The sequence below is a fragment of the Thermobia domestica genome, chromosome 10 (assembly GCF_964235325.1).
Source record: "Thermobia domestica chromosome 10, izTheDome1.hap1.1, whole genome shotgun sequence".
In the NCBI taxonomy this organism is placed as follows: Eukaryota; Metazoa; Arthropoda; class Insecta; order Zygentoma; family Lepismatidae; genus Thermobia; species Thermobia domestica.
Window position 1 is genome coordinate 24,214,139 of NC_137463.1, and position 22,010 is coordinate 24,236,148.

General features: G+C 35.4%; 1 protein-coding gene across 1 annotated transcript in view; it reads right to left on the reverse strand.

Annotated features, from left to right (window-relative positions):
• Positions 1–5,831: 5,831 nt before the first annotated feature.
• Positions 5,832–22,010, reverse strand: part of Ilk (integrin linked kinase) — an 81,852-nt gene continuing 65,673 nt past the window's right edge. The window contains exons 7-9 of the mRNA XM_081727892.1: positions 19,840–19,939; positions 15,314–15,444; positions 5,832–8,734 (exon numbers count right to left, since the gene is read on the reverse strand). Of these exons, the coding sequence (XP_081584018.1) occupies positions 8,588–8,734; positions 15,314–15,444; positions 19,840–19,939 (378 nt within the window). The 3' untranslated portion in view covers positions 5,832–8,587. The remainder of the gene's footprint in view (positions 8,735–15,313; positions 15,445–19,839; positions 19,940–22,010) is intronic.

Below are 22,010 nucleotides of genomic sequence, written 5' to 3' on the forward strand. Positions count from 1 at the left end.
TTTTCTAACTCGGATTTTATTATTTACTAGTTTCACTTTTGTTGTGTGGAACTACTTGAATACATTTAGTTTTATTTTTATTCAGGGCCGGACTGGCCACTAGTTGACCCCGGCGGCTGACATATTGTGTTGGCGCCGAATTCTCAATCCCCACAACCACTATTACACCAATTGCCCTCTGTTTTCCCACTATAAAAGCACACTATTCTTTATTAGCCATACCGTACACTTATGCCCAAAATTATTGTCGCATGTCTATAAATATATTGTTGTAGGAATACAATCTTCATGGGACGCTTCTCTTATAAACTCCAGATTTTCTTCTCTTCTTCAGTCCTCCACCAATCCTGAGGATAAGGCACGTCTTCTAGCTACTTCATCCCCTGAAGCAGGTTCCTGGGTACAGGCTATTCCATCTCCATCCCTAGGGCTGCATCTTCCCGACGAAAGTTTTAGAATCGCTTGTGCGTTACGTTTGGGAGCATATGTCTGCGAACAACACCGGTGCCTTGCTTGCGGAAGTTTAGTGGATAAGAAAGGTATACATGGCCTATCATGTCTCCACAGTGCTGGCAGATACTCTCGCCACTCCGATGTTAATGACCTCATCATGAGAGCCCTCATCTCTTCTGGAACGCCTTCCGTGAGAGAGCCAATGGGGTGTAGTCGTTCTGACGGCAAGAGACCTGATGGAATGTCATTGGTGCCATGGAAACGAGGGAAGGCTTTAATATGGGATTTCACTTGTGCCGATACTCTAGCCCCCTCTAATCTTCCTACTTCTTCCACAAAAGCTGGGATGGTCGCAACTCGTAGAGAATCTGAAAAGAGACGAAAATATAAGAACCTCTTGGACAAATACCACTTCGTCACCATCGCCATCGAAACTTGTGGGTCCTGGGGTCATGAAGGACTAAACTTTATTAAAGAAGTTGGACGCCGAATAACTCTCAACACAGGCGACTCTCGAGCTTCAGTCTTTCTTATACAGAGATTAAGTATGGCTGTGCAAAGAGGGAACGTAGCAGCGATGCTAGGAACGCTTCCACCGGGAAAGGCACTGGAAGAAATATTCCTTCTGTAACCACCCTCCTCTCACCAAACTCACGCAATTTCTGCTGATTATGTTGCATATTATATAAGAAATTTGACAATGAATTCGCCCGGTATTTCTTACAATGTTAGTATGAGTATAGTCGCCAAAGACATGTATGTGGCAAATTTCATGTCAAAAGAACAGTAAATAACAATAAAACGAAAATAAAATTTTCTTGTCCATTTAGCAAACATTTTGTTTTACTCATTCTAATTTTCATATTTATAATTCTTTTTCTATGAAATTTACCACAAATATACATTTCCCGATTATACACATAGTATCAGTACTAAAAATACCCTGCAAATACATTGTAAAATTATTCTTACCAGAAGAGTTATAGATATGCGACAATCATTTTGGACATGAGTGTACCTTATACCATAAAGATCATAATATACAGGGGGTTTCAAAACAACACCGATAACATTTGGGACGTGATTCCTGACACGAAGATAAGACAAAAAGTATAGACCAATCTGGGTGCACAAATGCTTCCTTTCGGAGTTACAGGCTGCCGAAAACGTGAAAAAATGAATTTTAAAGGTTCATAGCTCCAAAACTATGGGACCTACCGTAGTCGGGTCAAGACCTCACTTAGGAACTAATATGTGCCCTATCCAAAAATACGTGTTTCAGAATCCAAAAGTACTCACGCAAGAATTTTTATAGAGGGAGTTTTCCTATTATTATTATTATTAAGTATTCTTCCTTTCGGCAGGTCCTGGGACTAATGACGATTTTTTTTTCCAATTTTTAGATTTGGGCCTGGAAATGTTTCTTTCACTTTTGTCAATCTTCAGCTTTCTCTTTTAACCAGCAATATTTTCTCCTATCTTTCAAATCATCGATCAGCTGTGTTCTTCTTCCTGTTCCTCGCTTCCCTTCCATCTTTCCTCGTGTCCAATCCAATTGGCCTTTCTACGAAGGATGGTGGCTAGAAGTATCCTCTTTTCTCCTATCCGTTTTAAAACATCTTCGTTTCTTGCTTTCTCTGTCCATTTTATCTTCTCTATCTTACTCCAACACCACGTTTCGAAGCTTTCTAAATATTTCTTCTCTAACTTCCGTACTGTCCAAGTCTCTGAACCATGCAGTCCAATGCTCCATATATAGCACTTGACCAATTTCTTCTTAAGTCCAATATTGAACCTGCTAGTTAAGAGTGATCGTTTCTTGTTGAATGCTTCTTTAGCTATGACAATTCTTGACCTGATCTCTTTGGTGCATAAGCGTCTCTCGTCAAAATACTTCCCAAATACTTGAAATTATCGACCCCTTCAAGTTCTCTTTGTTCTACTCTGATCCGTAAAGGCGTATTTCCACGGGATATTCTCACGACTTTCGACTTTTCGATATTAATTTCCATCCCATACAGTTTTCCAGTGTCAACTATTTTGTCAATCATCTTTTGTAAACCTCCTTCGGTTTTAGGTATTATAACCGTATCATCTGCATACCTGATCTTGTTAATGAGCTGTTAATTATTTCTATGTACATTTATAGAAATAATACAAACTGTTACTTTATTAAAACTGCTTTTATTAACATTTTTTTTTCTGTATTATGATTACACAAAGGATAAAAGATCTATCAAATTAAGCTAGCACTTTTTATGTCTGTTCTTTCTATAAAATAGTTAATTGTTAATAGTACTTTATCAAAACAATTACCTCTTTTTTATGTACAGTATAATAATATTTTTTTTTTTTTTTTCTGACAAGGCATGTTTAAGCAAGTATCAATAGCATAGGCACACTGGAACAATATTATTATACACAAAAGGGGGCAACGAACACAAAATGAAGCTTTGGAACTCGTTATCAAAATTGCTGATTTTTTTTTTTTTTTTTTTTTTTTTCAGAACAAAACAAACACTTTTGTGGCTAGATAGATACATACAGAGCATCTACAGAAATGTCCATAAATTTTGATGTAGCAACTCCTGCTAATTAATTTTTGTATACTGAGTCAAGTGTACCACGAAGTAAAAACAAATATACTTATATTAAAAAAAAAGTTCTTTTTTCCCATTAACATTGAACGAAAAATGATTTTACAGCTAGAGAAAAATACAATAATGTTTATTTCACATTAGGAAAATGTCAAATTTCACCCTATACATACCCCTGCCCCCAATAATCAATACCTGATGTCTAGTAAAATTAGTACATTTAATGTAACACAAACAGATCATTATTTGTTTTTCCATGTTTATTAATCTTTTTCTTCTTTCACTCTTTAAAATGAATGCAGTTTTTTTTTTTTTTTTAACCAAGAGTGTGTTACATTCGAGATTTTTTTTTCTCAATTTTTCCTTTACAAAATGCGGTTCGCCTTACATTTGAGGATGTCTTAGATTCACGTAAATACGATATTTTTAGACCTTAGGAACATTTTTTTTTTTTCAAATTTATATTATTTTTATTTATTTTTCACCTTTATTGTTATATTGCCTCCGCTGCACACCCGTTGAGAATCACACTGCTTTAAACTGTACTTAGTTCTCTCAATTGTACTGAGGTCTTTCCTCATTAACAAGAGCTGCTACAAATAATAAATGAACGAAACATTTGGTTATCGGGTGGTTCTCTCCACGATAAATACAAGAAGATAATTTCACGGCATTAATCGAGCTACATTGTTTACTTTTAGTTTGGAAAGACATAATTGTGCCGTCCGGGGAACTACACATCCTAACGACTGGAGTAACTACGACAGTGTGCACTGCCATTGGTAAAAACGTGCTTGACACTCTAGAAGTGTTAATACAATTCTCTAGAGAGTTTTAGATAGTTTTTATATCGTTCCTAACTATAATATTAAAACAAAGAACACAAACTAAATATACTGATTCAGAGCTAGCAAATATGACAGAAAAAACACTGTACATGCACTAACCTGTTTACATATTCAAGTGGCAGTGTTCATACATAACATTTCTAGCACAGTTTCAACAGATAGCACCAATAAATATACAGTATGAGAACAAACAACTTAAAAAACATACTGACAGAAATATTTTGAGTACAAACATATTCAAAAGAGGTAAACTTCATGTAAGACATTTCTGAAGCTTTGAAGTTCTACAAGGCACAAACATTCAAAAACCGAAGAGAGAAATTATTCGCACTCTTTTCTGGAAGTTTCCTAAGAAGCACCAAACATGTCTTCTCTCAAAACAGGGATGATATTCATGGTTAATGCTTGCACTGTTTTCGTACTTCTGAAACACATTTTATAGACTTTTTTTTTCTTAATTATTATTATTGAAAAATTACATTATCTTACAATGGTACAAAAGGACAGACTATGACAGAAAGATAGTGGGTTACTAAATACACTACTTCCACTAAAAGTACCGAATAAAGAAAACACAAAATTTCCAGCACATTTAAACAATCCATATTAATCTCTGATTAATTTCACCGTTTCTCTATTATGCCAACAGGTATTAACTATGGATGAGGAAATTTAGTTTTTTTTACTACTTTTGGATTACGCTTAGTCGTTTACTGAGACGATATACCCAAGAGAAGCCGATAAAAAGTGTTTGTAAAGCGAGTGATACATTACTCCACGGCTTTAAATTGCAGTATTCCATGCTTAATATGGTTACAACTTTGAAACAAGCCAGGAGTAACAGAAGAACTAAGTATCATTACAGAAATTTTTTATCAAATGCATGTTATGAAATAAACGAAAATGATTCATAAACAGAAGTCTATTTCCTGTATGAATTGTCTGCATTTGATACAATATACCATAACTTTCCTCACAGTACTGCTGTATTTGGAACAATCAAAATTAAGACAATTTCATGGTGAGAGGAATTTTGGAATAGTAGTTGCACCATACATATCCTAAAAAGAGACATACATTCTCTCTCTCTTATATATTTACAGTCACACACATGCGCCATTACCAAGGGCTCCGATCCTCCCCCCCCCAAAGGTCATGTGGACCCCCTATTGTATTTATGAATATACAATATTTGGCATAATTTGAGTGCAATTTGTCTTAAAATCCTAATATATATACCTTCTGCATCTGAATGGGCCCCCCCAAATTTACAGAGAAATCGGCGCCCTTGCTCATTACTATATGTATTAATATATATAACTTATAAAGGTTACATGTGTGCATATATTCAACACTCCTGAATTTTATATATAATTTTCCTCATGCCTAGTATCGTCGAAAAAAAAATATATTCACTTATTTCAACTCTACACAAACACAAAAATATATGTATTTTTTAATAGTAATATTAAGACTTTCTGTATGTATACTATAAAACTGGTTATATTTAAAGTTTACATTTTGAAGTAGTTTTAATACTGAAAGTATGCAATTAATAAATATACACAGGGCGAAATCAACCTCTGAATACAACCAATGATTATTATGGGAAACTAAAATTCATTACCTCATAATTAAAATTTTCACTATTTGATTTAAAAAAAAAAAAAAAAAAAAAGTTTCAGATTTTAGTAATAAAGATTACAAAATTTCTAAACTTACTATGAGAATTGTCGCGAAATAGTATAAGCAGTTCTTAACCCTATGACTACCATTTTTTTTTTTAATGTGAATATTCTTTTATATGTATATGTACGACTCCTTTAATGTGGGATATTCCTGACATCTTTACTCAGTTTTGGAAACTAAATAGTCTCCTGGTCACATCTTAACCGATGGGAGAACAACATATATTGTTTTAGAATTTTCTAAAAAAAAACAATTCCCAACGATATTTGAATTATTCGCATGGGACACATGTATCCCGTTGGTAGTCAAAGGGTTAAGTTTATAGATCTTTTTCTTAGAATGATTATAAATGAGGTATTCATTGTACAGTGAAAATGCAACTATGTAGTAAACAACTTGAAAAAAAAAAAAAAAAAAAATCAACTACCTCTCCGTTGCCTGAGTTATACCCCATTAAAAACATACCGGTACATGGAAAAATAATCTGCATATCAGACAGAACTATAACAGTCAGACGTATCTATTACACAATATTTATATTAATCCTTTCTTACGCAAATTACTCCTCGAGAAAAAAAGAAAAAGGCATCTACCCTTCCCTCCCACGTACACTAGCTCAAAATTATCACCAATTCACCCAATGTAACTAATATCAGGACGTATTATCATGCCACAACAACAAAACAAACTTGATTATGTTGTCGACACTTACTTGAATGATGATATTTTAACATAGATTAATGTTACGCAATTAAAGATTATTTTCGCTATAATCACGTCGGTGATATATTCTCAACTAGACGTAGAGTCATCACTGGAACTACACATTTTTTCCTTGCATACTCTTCCGTCAGTAACTTGGGAACAAATGCGTAAATTTTATAAGCAGTTTTCCATAAAGAGTCTTCTCTGTCAAAGAAAATTGTGCTCAAAAATTCTAAAATAATAATAAGAGGAGATATGCGCATATTCTGCCGATTGTACAAATATACTAATTTACGTAATACAAAAAACTACGTAAGTGCAGTGTAAACAGCACGCAATTCCACATACACTTACGTGGAAACATGTTATGTACTTATATGCTCATAACTATTCTATAAACACACAAAACACATGTACAAAAAAAAAAAAAAAAAAAAAAAAAAAAAGTTAAAAGACTTCCTACTTTTTGTACAGTTCCTTAGTATAAAAAGGTTATGATTAACCTGGCTTGTATACACTGTGAAAAATACAGCATTATGTATAACATTATGTATAATCGCAGAAGGCTTTAGTAGTATGTAATTCTTTAGTATGAAAAATATTACAAATTAAATTAGATTATAAATTTTCTTTTTATCTTACAAGTTTGTATTAATGAAATAATAAATTCATAATATATGTGAAAATTGTTTTTCTCTTCATGTCTAAAAATAACGCTATGCTACCTGCTAAAACAAACAAGACACTCAATTTAACAATGACACACACACATATATATAGCTGTACAATGTATGTAACTTCCGGTTTGTTTTCTTTCAAAAAATCTCTAATCTGAATTGTAAGAAGGTACGGACTTTCACTTTTTAGGCACATTATAACGGCACACTATTAGAATCATTCAACGAGCTTAAGTTAATAAATATTATACATAAACTTAATTAAATTACAAAACAATAGTTTTGTAATTTTACTCTAGTAAAATTCGAATTATTTCACATGTTAGCAGTGACGGATCCAGCCCGGGGCCGGGGGAACCTAGCCCTCCCCACAGTTTTTTGTCTGACAAAAATAATTTAAGCTATTATTTATACATTTTTTAAAGTTTATAGTAAACTCATGATATACCTATCATAGTCTGGGTTCTGGTGCCCCCCCCCCCTAGTTTTTATCTTCTAGATCCGCTCCTGCATGTTTGAGATTAAATACGAAACTTCGTACATATTAGTATGTTTACAATAAATGACAAAAATATTAGAACATTATTTACGCTTGTTCCTACTCATTAAAAGCATGGTAAATGTTTCTTGATGTATTTTTCTTTTCTGCACAGTAAGCCATTACCATAAAGAAACATTTTAATATAATTATTTCAATATTATATTATGTATTTTTATGGCCAATATAAGGCACGAAAATTTTTTCTAAAATTGTTCCTAGTTCTTCAGTGGGGTCTCAGTAGATCCGCATCTTTTTGCATTAATTTTTTTTTGTTTTAAATAATAATAATAAAAAGACAACTAGACTTCGTAGTAGTAAAATACTTGAAAAATGCGAAACAAACTGGTCAGAAAAACGCTACTCTTTTCGAAATATCGCAGAGGTTATATACGCACTGACTTCAGGAACATGGAGATGATTGTGATAAATTTAATTTAAAATAAAATGAAATCTCTGTTTTACGTCTCATGTTTATGCTGGCTAGGCTAAAGGAGACGATGAGGCATGAATGAAATGGTGGAATGAAGAAAGTGGGAGAAAACGGGAGAACCCGAGAAAACCCACGCACGCAGTATTTGTCCAGCATAAAAGTTCACTTGGCATAAGTGGGGATCCAACCAGGGACCTCACGCACCAGAGGTGAACGCTCTACCACTAAGCCACCGCGACCTTTTAAATTTAAAATGGACAGTGTTGTATTTCACTGTATAATTTAATCGCACAGTATTAAAACTGTACACTGATATACACAATATCTCACTGCCACTGATCACTTTGTTTCAATATTTTTCAATTACTTGACTGCTATGAAGCACACCTTTCAAAACTATCGCTTCTAACATTACCTTTTTTTGGGAAGCTGTCATAAAGCACCAAATGCATTGAGACCTCCTATCAAATGTTGGATACAAAAACAAGTTTTAGCTACTGAACAACATCACAGATATAACCTGTGAAATGGATGGCACAATAACTTTTAAAAAGCGTACAGGAATAAAATAGAAATGTTTACAAAAACAGCAGATGAATACCAGAAATATTCTTGTGATATAAGAAAGGTAAAAAAGAAATAAAAACTTATCGCTTCATTTTTTCCAAAATTGGTAACACCATATCAAACGTTGGTCTCTTTCCCGGATCTTCATTCATGCAGATACGGATCAGTTTAGATAAATGATGAGAAATTCCTGGCGGAATTGATATCCTTAATCCTTCGAGTGCAACCTGGAAAACAAAACACTCGAAATTAGAAGAACAATACTTAAACAACATGTACGTTTTTACGTAACAACACAAACTGACACATTTTAAAGCAAATAAAACACTTCGTTGATTGCGTCTGAGAGTTTTCTTGAATGATTTCGACCACCTATTCTAGTCTTGTTTACTAGGTAATTCATTCACACAAGAAATTTAGGAATGATCAAGAAAAATGCATCAAAAGATTGCGATCTTGGTCAATAATTAGTTTTTGGATCAGGGGCCACAAAATTTTTGAACGGCCCCTAAATCGGGTTATAGTATTTTCTACGGAATAAGCACATCATACTGAGTTAACTGACAGTTTGGATTTGGCTACACTATAAGGCTTCTCCAGATACTGTATAAGGCGTACAAGAAAATTTTTGATTGAAATATACTGGATCTTTTATCCAAAAAAGATCGAATCAGATAATCACATCTTGTACTTTGGTGCAAGGGTTCTAAAACTGAAACCTCTTGATAAACTGAACTCAAGGGCCAAATACCACGTGTTAACGTTAAATGTCAAAGAATTTTGAGTATTTACGCACTATCAGGATTACGTATTCAACAATTTCTGATAACACTAATTTTAATTTAATTTTTGCACAGATATTGAAAGTTGTGTGTACAAATTACATCAAGAAAAGAAGCACCGTCTAAGACAGATTCAAACTGTTACTGTCTACAGGGTTCGCATATTGTTACTGTATATAGAAGAATTTTTTAAAATCTTGAGTTTTTATATAGGAAAATGGTCGTACAAGAAAATGGTACATAAATAATCGGTTAATGAAAAGGTTTTATTTCAATTTTAGAACCCTCACAGCAAAAGTGCAATTTTTTTTCATAAAGTGATTCAACCTTCCTGTGAGTAACTTCGGTCGGTGAACAAGCTCTTAGAATAAGTGACTGAAACTGTACAACAACACTCCTAGCGATGCAATCAATTAAGTAATTGTTTCACATATCTTTAAGATACCAAGTACAGAGATATATTTAAAGTACAGACACATTCTAATGACACGATCAGGAACTCTAATTATCATTATACTTACAAGTTTATGCATATCCCCAATATTATTTGCACTTCCAAGCTTTTCGACTCTCCTCTGGAGTCCTGGTCACGGATGATAAAAAGAAGGGAAACAAAAACATCAGAAAAATAAAAGGAACAGACTTATCTAAGTAAAGCAGTGCTAGCGGCCCTTTGTTAAAATGCAAGATCATAGTCAAAATATAAAAACGCAGGTTGTAGTATGGTGGGGTTAATTTGCGCATTATTTTGTTCGTTGGTGGAAGAGCGCGCAAATTAACTCTGTCATACTGTAATCCGCATTTTTATCCTTTGACTGTAATCTTGAGCTTTAACAAAGTGTCGATAAGTACCTGGTAAGTCCGTTCCTCTTATTTCTCTGATGTTTATAATTCTTCCTTCCCTTGCTTTTATCTTCCGTGACCAACACTCCCGGGGAGAGTCGGAAAGCTTGGAAGTGCATATAATATTCAGGGACTGCATAAACCTTTATGTAGAATGATAAATCTAAAGTATCTACTTTTTTGAGTTTTAAGAAGTATTTTTTATGTTATTTCTTTTTTAAATATTAAAATTCTACAATATTTTTAGCATTTAAAGACAGAAAATAAACAAAGATGAAGCCCTAAACGATGGATCTAACAATAACTGAAAAAATCCTCTCGGCAAAATCGACAATGATGATGTACGATAACAGATACTGAAGTATAGACTCCCGTCAAGAATTTCTTATTATGACACTAACAAGGAAAGCACTTGGGCTCAAACGGGTGAATACGCACGAAAAGGAAAGCATGTGTAATGTTAGCACTCCGGAAGCAAACAGTTATGTCCGTTTTTCTGCAAGATGGTGTAAACGTCCGCAAGAGCAAGGGTAAGTAAGGCATGTCCCATAACTACAGAGCATTTATAATGTCTGACCCCGGGGCATTTTTGCGAAAACTGTTGGGTGGATGGAAGAATCGGCGCACACGTATCCCATTTTTTTAGGGGCACATAGTTTGAATGAAAAAGTTGTGTGTCAGGGTTTCCCGGATGATCACAGACAGGGTCCACCTCACAATTTTCAAATGGTACGGGGCTCAAGTAGTATATCGCTTGAAAGAAACGTATTGTTAAAAGAAACCAGATGCAAGTCCCGAGTCTGTATGAGCACCCTATGCAAAATAGTGGTCACAGACTCTTTCATGATAACTGCGTTAACAGTCTGACTGCCTACCATTTTGTACAGGGTGAGTGTAGATACTCGGGACTTGCTTCATCATCTTGTTTCTCTTTACAATACCATTCGGACACCTATTTCTTGATCCCCTTTGCTATTTGACAATTTTGGTTGGACCCTACCCCAGACCCTTCCAGGTGACCCTGGGACAAACTTCATTCAAACTGTGTGCCCCTAAAAGTAATGGATACGTGTGCGCCGATTTTCCATCCACCCATCAGTTTCCGCAGTGATGGCCCGGGTTCAGACTTTATAAATGCTCTGTAGTTAGCGCGTACTCTACTTTGTCCCGCTCTTGTAGACGTTTATACCATCTTGCAGAAAAACGGACATCACTGTTTGCTTCTGGGGTGCTAACATTACACATTCTTTCCTTTTTGTGCGTATTCATCTGTTCAAGTCCAAGTACTTTCCTTGTAAGAAGATGACATAATACAATATAATGAATGAGAATTAACCAAAAATTATGATTTACTCTTAAAAATGTTAAATTTTTATATTAATGAAGGAAGGAAACTAACTTATTTTTACACATCAAATCTTCTGTAAGTGCGAATTCAATAATACACAAAGAGTGAAACTGGACCGTGACTCGGACCTGCGATTTCCTCCTTTCACTAATATAATGATAATACAGGGTGTCTACTAAAATTCCAAAATGAAATTTCGTGACTTTTTCTTTACCAAATCATAAAAGTTCGTAACATTCTCAAGAGTGAATTTGGGTACGAACTAGGCCAAATTTTCATGTATGCGATAGAAGCGCGCTTTGGTTGCGATTTGGAAGTGTCTAAGGCCAACCATAGACATTTTTAGTGGTGAATTTTGACGTTTCATAGAACAAAATTTTCCAGACTAGTTACATTTGTGCAGATAAAAAAACGTGACCCAAAAGCAAAATTTCTTAACTGTCATGACCGTTTTCTGGTTTCATGACTTTCGTGACCGATAGACACCCTGTAATACAACCGTTAGCGGTGTTTTGAACACGGACACTGGATTTCTTCAAGCACGAAAGATATAGAAGAGTCAGCACGAGGTGTCGGTGTTGCAACTATTCACGTGTTAAGGCTTTTTCAGTGCATCTATAATGGTAGTTTTCTTAATAATATAAGACAGAGTGACCGTGGTTGGTAACACTAGCACCAAAGTAGGGGCTACCTTTTCCCTTCGAACGTAGTACGAAACTTCAGGGATCATCTCATGATGGCTCCTCTATAGGTTGTGATGCAAGTCACATGGTCTGAATGGAAGAACACCGAAGAGCGAAAGAGTGTATGGCTGAACTAGGTAGCGTAGTGGTTAACGTATCGGGACGGTACGCCGAAGATCCTGGGTTTGAGTTCCGGTCAAGTCATGCACTTTTTAGTCTGTATTACGTTAAATTTCTGTTGAATTATAATATTGTGCAAAGATAAGGCACATTTCAATTGATAAGATCACATCGAGTTCAACAAAATGACATGCTTGAGGGTAAATATTCTCATGCGTAGTTTTTGAGATAATCGAGAACAAAAATATTTATGGCGTGAAAAATATGTCGTTCGTTGCTACACTGATAGAGTCAAAAGTTTTATTCTGCTGGGATTTATTTATGTACTGTGTATGAAAATATACACTCTGAAGTAGTACATTATATTTACTATTGTTTAATTTCTTATAAAAATGATACACATAGCAAATAAAAATACCACATTGTAACTAACATAATGAATACCAGAAAGATACGGGAACAAGAAACACATATTTTTCTATCAGTGCGAGAAACTACACCTCCTACCTCTTCCAGAGATTTTGTTTGTTTTCGTTAGTGCCATTTGACCAAGTATCATTCATTCCAGATAAGCAAATAGGGGATCAAAATAAGTCTAGTTCACACCACGCTATAGCAAATAGTCTGATAAACGTGAAATTTTTGAAGTTTCTCTTTCTGTCAACAAGTCTCCCCCCACATACACAAACATGGAGGTGTAGAATGTATCTCAATATATATGTCTTAAAAATTAATTGTAACTTACACAATAGTACTACATATTTTAAGCCACACTTTACTACCTTAATCTGTATTAATGAATTTAGTAACCATCTTTTTGGTATAACTGTTATCTTAACATTTGTCATTTATTTGGTAGAAGCGGGCTGTGAGGTAATGTTAGAACGGCAAACAATCACAGAGCTGGGCTCTATCTGTATTCATATGATACTTTCATGTTAGGGACCGCGGTGATTCAGTGCTAAAGCGTTCATCTCTGGTGCGGGGTCTTTGGTTCGATCCCAGCTCACGTCAAGTCAGCTTTATGCTGGACAAACACTGTGTGCGTGGGTTTTCTCGTTTCCTCCCATCTTTTTCATTCCACCATTTCGTTCATTATTTCATCGTCGCCATCTCGTTTAGCCTAACCGGCATAATCGTGGGATGTAAAACTTAAAGATTTCATTTCATTTCACTTAAAGGTAATTTCATTTTATATACAATCAAAAGCAAATATAATTAATGACTGAACTTCAAATGATTAGAAAACACATGCAGAGGCATAGACATTTTAATAAATCGATACTTTCACATTTTTTTCTTTCTTTTTTAAACTGCAAAGCATTATAATACTAGTCTTTGGCTAGCTGGGGACTTCGTTTGCACAACACAGTGTTTGCTTGGCCTACAGCTTCGTATCTCATGTTTCAGCCTTTGCTTCCGTGCTCTGCACAGCGAAAATATTTATGGTATTATTTTTTTGCGAAAACTTTTAAACCCTTTTCCCCGTTATAATATGCACCTCGATCAAAGTGATACGATAAAAACTCATTTTGCCCTCAACTGTTATGTTCAAAAATTCATTTGAAATGTTTCACCTGTTTTTCTCTGATGATGTGATTGACAACCTCGAAGTCAGTTTTATATATTAGAAAAGAATTAAAATTCCCTCTCCCCTTCTTTCATAAAAAGCGTAATTTCCGAAAACGCTGCGAAATATTTCCATTTGTTTTGAATAAGGAGTTCATATACCACGTTTCATATCCCTAACATGTCTTTACACTTAAGGGATTTCAAGATACGTGCCTATCTTATTATAACAACTGCAATCCCTACCCTTTATTCCTCCCGCCTTTTTTTCTTCCCTTCTAAAGGAAGGAAAAATCTAAATACTAAATTTCACTTCTCTAACCTTAAGGGATTTCGAGTTATAGTCGGTTATCTTATTTTAACAATTTCAAATCATACTTTTTTTCTCCCGTCTCTTTTCTTTCCTTGTACGAAAAATATCTAAAAAAAAACGTCGACCCACGTATTTAAATATTTTAAATGAAAAGTCAAAATAAGACATTTTATGTATCTAACCCTGAAGAATTTCGAGATATGGCCATCTTTATTTTAACAATTGAAGCCCCTACTGTTTTTTCTTCTCTTCTAGGGGAAATATATATATATATATATAAAACTGTGAAACACGTGCCTAATTAATTATTTTAAATGGGAAATCCATACAGCAAATTCAATGTCTCTACCCTTCAGAGATTTGGACATTTTACTACACCAACTGTCACCCACATTCTCCCTCCCCCTTCTCCGTTGAATCTCCAAAAATCTTACGTCAGAAATCCTACGCACTATCAAAATTTCAAATTTCTCGCTTAAACGGCTTGGTACTGGCGTTCATCGGCCAGCCACTCAGGACGACTTCTTTTATAGAGAGAGATTTACACACGCTAAAATCATAGTACATTTTCCACGTCAATATTCTATATATTCGATTGCCCTATTGTATCAAAGATTACCTTCTTTGAAATTTGAAATAAAAGGTAGAACCTCGACATGATTGCTTTGACTTACCATATCGCAGATTCTTAAATTAAAGAATCACTTTAATTAATTCTATGACGATTGATTCTTGTTTCTACAAATTCGATTTAAATATACGAATAAAATAAAACCTCCAATAAATAATAATCAATACTTTGTTCAGACAAGTGAAGTTAAATCTAGTTATTGTTGGTAGTAGATTGACAGTGTCTGAAAAGAGAAATAATGGGGTGGTAGTTTAGACTTGACAGGATTCTGGATCTTTTTTTTTTTTTAAAAAAAAGTTGACATCCCTGATATAATCAGCAACTTGTACTCTTCATTTGCAGTGGCAACGACGGAGGAGTAGAGGAGTTTGTTTTGATTGTCTATCAGCTAACATGGAAGGAATAATAGTGATGTCAGCGAAGTCTATGATCCACGATCGGTGATACAAGTGTCAAACTGTTTTAGAGAAATTTTATTTTATGTTGGATGCAAATCCTTGACACATAAAATACTGACCTTCATTCCGCATTCCATTGGTGAAAGATCTGCAAACGGTACTTCTCTTGTAGACAACTCCCAAAGAAGAATGGCGAAACTCCACATGTCAGATGCTTCCCAGTTGATGTCGCTTGGCTTCTTTTGCAGAGCTACGAAAAAGATGAAATGGAGTGTCACATTTTTAACACAAGTGAAAAAACAATCTCATGTACGGTCATAAGAGTATTACTTTAAATATATCAAAGCAGTTACGTAATCAACTTCTCTGCTGTATTATAATGAAAAACATGCAGGTGTCACATAAATACCTAAATCATTTATGGTAGATTTTTGCCATTTTCTTAACTCCTTTCATAGGTTTATTTCTCACTAATCAACGAACGAAGTTTACTGTTAAATAACATTTCGGATGCTAACAAACTACAGTTTCTTCTCAAGTATTATCCATATAAAATAGTTAGAAATAAACTGTTAAGCTTTGATAACTTCTGTAGACTGTCTTCAAAATGCAGACAATAAGACAATATTGGAAAAAATGAAATGAAATCTTTAAGTTTTTACGTCCCACGATTATGCCGGTGAGGCTAAAGGAGACGGTGATGATGAGAGATGAGTGAAATGGTGGAATGAAGGAAGTGGGATGAAACTGGAGAACCCCGAGAAAATCCACGAGCATGGTGTTTGTCCACCACGAAATCGGGACACGGCGCGAGTTGGGATCGAAGCAGGAACCCCAAGTACCGGAGGTGAACGCTCTACCACCTAGCCACAGCGCCCCCAAGACAATATTGGAATATACACTCTTACAATAATGACAAAATTAACAGTGTTAATTACGAGGGGCGTTCCATACTGATTTCCATTTTTTTTTCTTCTTTCAGGTCCACCATGGAGTTCGTTATTACAGTTGAAAGGAAGTAGTACTTAGGTCTGCCTTCAGGTGGAAGAACTACAGAGAAGTGTAATCCCTGGAAACTACAGCACCCTTCACCAACAGCTGTAAGTACATGAGCGGACATCATGGAAAGTGATCAGCAAGGACAGCGCTGGACAACGTGATTTCTGTGGAAAGAAGGTGTACAGACTGCGGAAATTCACAGGTGATTGGTATGGAGAGTGCGCACCGTCACGCAAAAAACGTATACAAGTGGGTGGACGGTGGAAAAGTGGCCGCACATCAACGGAGAAGGGAACCAGTTCTGGACGGAAAGTGACTGATGACACCAGTGAACATTTCAAGAGTGAAATCCACCTAGCAGACACCTTACCTATCTTAAGGTGTTCGTGCACTTAAGGTGTTCTGGCAGGCATGTCCTGTTTCCGTCTCCAGTTCCGTGAACGTGGTGCACCTGCTGGCTTCAAGTTTATTAGCAGACATGTTAAATAAATGATCCTGAAAGAGGATTCGGTAACACAACATGCCTAATCAGAAATTGTCGATTACATTTCATCTAACTCAACATAACGGATCAAGACTATTCATTAGGTTTGGGTACAGAACATCGCGGTCAAAACCTCGCTGCCCAAAATCTCTAACCCTCACGGAATGAAAACTTCCCAGAACGATTTTTTCAGTCTAGAATGTTCAAAATATCGGTTTATATGCTGTATATTTCAAAATAACATACAGCGAAACCTCCATTAACGGACATTTCTATTATAGAGACATATTTTTGTCTGATTACACGACAGGTTCTTCTATTTCATGGACAATTTTAGACAAGGAAGCGGACATTCTTCTTTTCCCCCTAACATTTTAGAAACTTCTTGATAATGAACACGAATTATTCTCAATTCGAACGTATTTAGCACAGAGAACACTTTCTGCAACTTGAAAAACGCAGGAAATCTGAGTACGACAGACAGAAAATTCATTTCAAATGGTCCAGCCGTTTCCGTTTTCCGGTGATAATGAAACGGGCAACATTGATTCGATGTGGAGAAAGAACTATATAAATTGATCCTTTTTCCTCACAGAAGCGGAATTCTCGAAAATGATGCTTATTTTCAATGAGAAGTTCATGTACAGATTTTTAGAAATGAAATCTTTCAGTTTAACGCCCCACGGTTATGCCCTTGCGACTAAGGACGACGATGATTAAAGCAAGTGAATGATGATGGAATAATTGGTGAAGTGAGAATCTGGGAGGAAACGGGAACATCCCGAGAAAACCCACGGACACAATGTTGTTCACCACAAACTTACTTTGGCCGGGGATCGAACCAGGGGCCCCACGCACCACTGAGCCACTGTGTTCCCTTACAGAGATTTTATCTTCTTAATTTAAGGAATTCGTGAGATAGATCTTTGCCATAAATTTGAAACTCCATTAGGATTCACAGTTCCCACTTACCGAACAATTAACTAAAATACATTCGATTTGAGAGTCATTTGGGACTTCAGTGGGGACAAATGTTCCCTGAGTTGAGTTGAGTTGAGTTGATTTTGAGTTTAACGTCCCTTTCAGCAGCTAGGCTATACGAGACGGGGCCTACTGATTAACGTGGAATCCGAACCACATGAGGTCCCGCCGGGAATCGAACCCGGCCCTCCCACGCCAAAGCCGCTTAGCCACGAGGGAGCTCAAATGTTCACTGAGTTTCTGGTATATATATATATATATATATATATATATATATATATATATATATATATATATATATATATATATATATTATAATAACGAAATTATGAAAAATATGAAATTTTAGTTATATCGGTAAGTCTGGCCTTACAAGCGAAACCTGAAATAATGCTGCTGGATTCGATGCATAAAGTTCTCCGAAATTTGAATTTATTTTCCGATTATAAGTTATATCTATTCACTTTGAACCCGAAAATTTTTAAGCTTCTAGTGTTTAACGTAAGCATTTTTGGTCCCATGTTATTTCCATTCATTATTATTTTGACCCTAGAAACTCTCACATATTGTTATGAAGAGGTTATGTTCTAACTAGATTTCGGGATATAAGTTCTGTCTCAGTGAGATTTAATCCACGAAGTTTTGGCCACGCACGATTATGTCTGTATATCTACTGACTATACTATACATAACATATGGAACATCAAGTAACAGTCAATCGTGTTAAATATATCACAATATCCAATCCATATGGTGTATATTATAATACATCCGATACTATATATACGTATACTATATATATTATATATCCTCCAGGAAGTAATTGCCGGTTATACTGCACCAAATATGTCCTTTCAGTGACTACTGTTTTATGAATAGTACCATCTCTTACTTCCTTGGACAATCAGAGCTAGGAAACAGGCCAAACTTGTAGGAAAATGTCACCACAAATACAAAGAAGTGTGTATGAACCATACTCTATTAGGATCAAACATGCAACGTTTAATCTCGATGGGAGCTTCCTCGATAAGAACTAAGAAACTGTTATAAATACAGCTTCATTCAGAAAAGTGAGTGTTAATGATAAGTTGAGTCGGTAACTTAATTCTCTGGCTTACGCTCCGAGGCTAAAATACGAATCATTTTGCCTATATGTTTGAAATTTGGCAACAGTGAAGACTCGACAACGTTCCTTCTTATACAATTGTTGCGTATGATACGAGTTACTATTGTTTTTATTGTGTATGATAATAATTTTTTCCTATGAGAGATATCAACGACGGTTAAAGACATATTACAGGAACTAGTATACTGTCTATCTAAATAACCATGTTTCAGAGTTGAGACGTATCGGCGCAACGGAATTTATAGAGGGAGCTGCGGTATAGGTTCCGCTCTTCCTCCCCTCTCTAAAATCATATGCGCCGGTACAACCCAACTCTGAAACATGGTTATTTAGATAGATAGTGCACTAGTTCCTCTAATATTTGTTTAACCGCCTTTGATATCTCTCATAGTTTTCGATTCTCGATTTCGGCATCCCGTAACTTTGAAACAATGCGTTTTTTGCCCTATGTTCATATGGACTTTTTTAATTGTTTAGGTGTCAGGATTTCACCGGTGAATTTCGGCTAGACAATAAATGAACACCCTGTATAGGACATATAGGTCAAGTTGTTCTATATATATTTCCAACACTGAAGGTGTGGGGTCAGTTCCGGGCAAGGAATAGACAATTGTTTTGGAACTTGCTCGACAAACCCTTTCAGGAAATATATAGGTTATCCCCAAATTCAAGGTTCAGCTTTGGAGTCATCCCTAGTAAGACTGGCTGAGAAAACTAATTGCTGAAATTATACCAGTAAATACCAGGAAAGCAATTAAAAGGGCAGTAAACAGGATTGTGATTGTTATTCTTAACAAATATGTACTAAACTTTATCTCTATTACAGTGTACATCTTTGTCAGTCCAACATAGAAGAAAATGAATGCTTAATAATAATATTTTTATAAGCAATTTAGGTTTCCGACATTTGTTCTAAGATAATTTCTTCAAAAAAAAGTCAAAATTATCGATGATTATTTTCTTTCGAAAGTATTGTGGTGGGAAAACAAGTAGTAACTCAGGCCAACAAGCATTACGATTAACTTTCGGTCATTGTATTTTTGAAAGTATCTTACCTTCAGGTGACATCCACGCAGGATAGAACATTCGTCCCTTTTCCTGGAAGGAAAACTTAGCGTCCGCCATATTTACTCTTGCAGTCAGATCATCATCAATCTGTAGAAAGAAAATAATAATAATAGTAACAGTTTACTTTGAGTGCTGCGAACAGCCTTTGCGTAAAAATACAGCACTTTGTAAAAATCAATAACAATATAATCCGGTACAATAGGTAAAAACGTGAAGTAATACTAGTAATGAAATTATATTACAATTGTTAATTAAGGCAGGAATCAGATGATAGATCACATTGAGTGAACAAACCATTCTGGAGGATGAACTCTCATGCGTAGGTTTCGAGAAAAACTAATTCTTATGGCGCCAAAAATTACATCGTTTATTGCTGATCTGATGCACTAAATAGTTTTTTTTTTATTCCACTGAAATGGATTATTTATTAACTTATGTTCTTATATGGAAAATATAGCGTGTCCCATAGTTAAGTATATCATGTTTGACTGACTGCAGTATTTGTAACTCTAGACAAAAAGTTTCGATATGGCAACACTGTGTAGCCTGACAGTGAGAAAAATGAAATTAAATCTTTGAGTTTTACGTCCCACGTTTATGCCGGTGAGGCTAAAAGAGATGGTGATTATGAGAAATGAATGAAATGGTGGAATGAACAGAGTGGGAGGAAACGGGAGAACCCCGAGGAAGCCAACGCACACGGTGTTTGTCCACCACAAAGTTCACTTAGCGGGAGCAGGGTTTGAACCCGGGACCCCATGCACCAGAGGTGAACGCTCTATCACTGAGCCACGCCTTTCTGAGAGTGAGGATAACGGTCACTGGACTTATAACCGTTAGTGTATGCCAGACAGGATGGCAGAACGGTTGTCTCTGGAACAGCATGTGCGAACTGCTGGATCTGTCGACGTGGTTCTGTGGAATGGCCAGCTCGATCTCCTGATTTGACACTATCTGACTTTTTCTTCTGGTGGTGTTTTAAAGGACGAAGTGTATCAACATCACATACAATTTGGCCAAACTACGGGAAGCTATCACAGAAGAGTGCCACAGGACATTAGTACGGGTTTGTGAAGCTTTGTGACAACGTTGCTTTTCGTCTCTAGGCATGTATCGATTTGGATGATCATTGGTGGACATGGGGGGCGATTAGGGGGGGCAAAGGGGGGCAGTTGCCCCCTCACTTTTTTGAAGTGACCCATTAATATATATCATCTGAAAATATAAAGTTCTTGTATATATTACTGGTTCATAGAAAAATGCTGCCATATAATATTTGCCGTTACGTGAGTACGTATTAGTTGTTTTCCCGCGGAGTTAAGAAAGCTACAGGAGTTGCATTGTAATTGCCACGAAAAATGACCCAAAAATTAACCAATTGGAACTTAACAATTCCAGCATACTTTCATTTCTTCTTACAAGGGTTCGATATGTTAATCAGCCACTTTGAAAGTAATTAATATAACATTTCGCAAAAAAAGTCTTTCCCAAGATATTCTTTAATTGCACAAAAATTGACAGTTCCTAAAATGTTTTTTCGTCTTTCTAATAATAAGAAATATTGATTAAAAAGAGAATAATAAGAAACAACTTCTACCTTTTCCAGTGTTTAAGGGTGTACGAGTGTATCTGTATATAAAATTAAATTTAGTGAATTCAACATAATTGTAAGTTTTAGGATTATTTTGTATAACTGAAGTGTGGAGTGATTCTAAATATTGTTGAGTTTTGATGTATCCCAAGACAATGAAAACTGCACCTAATGGCAATGAACATGTTTCAGGAAGCTGCAAAATTATTATTTTTTAAAAAATATCGTAGCATATGCTTGCAGTATTTACTGTCTTTCTAAGAGTAATAATATACATTTAATAGTATGTGAGGAATTAAAAATATAAGTTGTTCATTAATCCCCAGTTTCAATATAACTTTTGCAAAACAAGCCCCATTATTCATTACTATGATTAATATTATCCTTTCTAGTTATTTGTTATAAAATAATCTGGTTACACAATTTTCCAGACAGAATTTTAAGATGTTCATGAGCAAGGAATCAAATCTCTCCTTACATCTTCGTAGTTTAAGAGTACAGAGGACTAGTACCTAATTGTGTTCCTCTTGTCAATATACTTAATAAAATACAATATACGGTATTTTA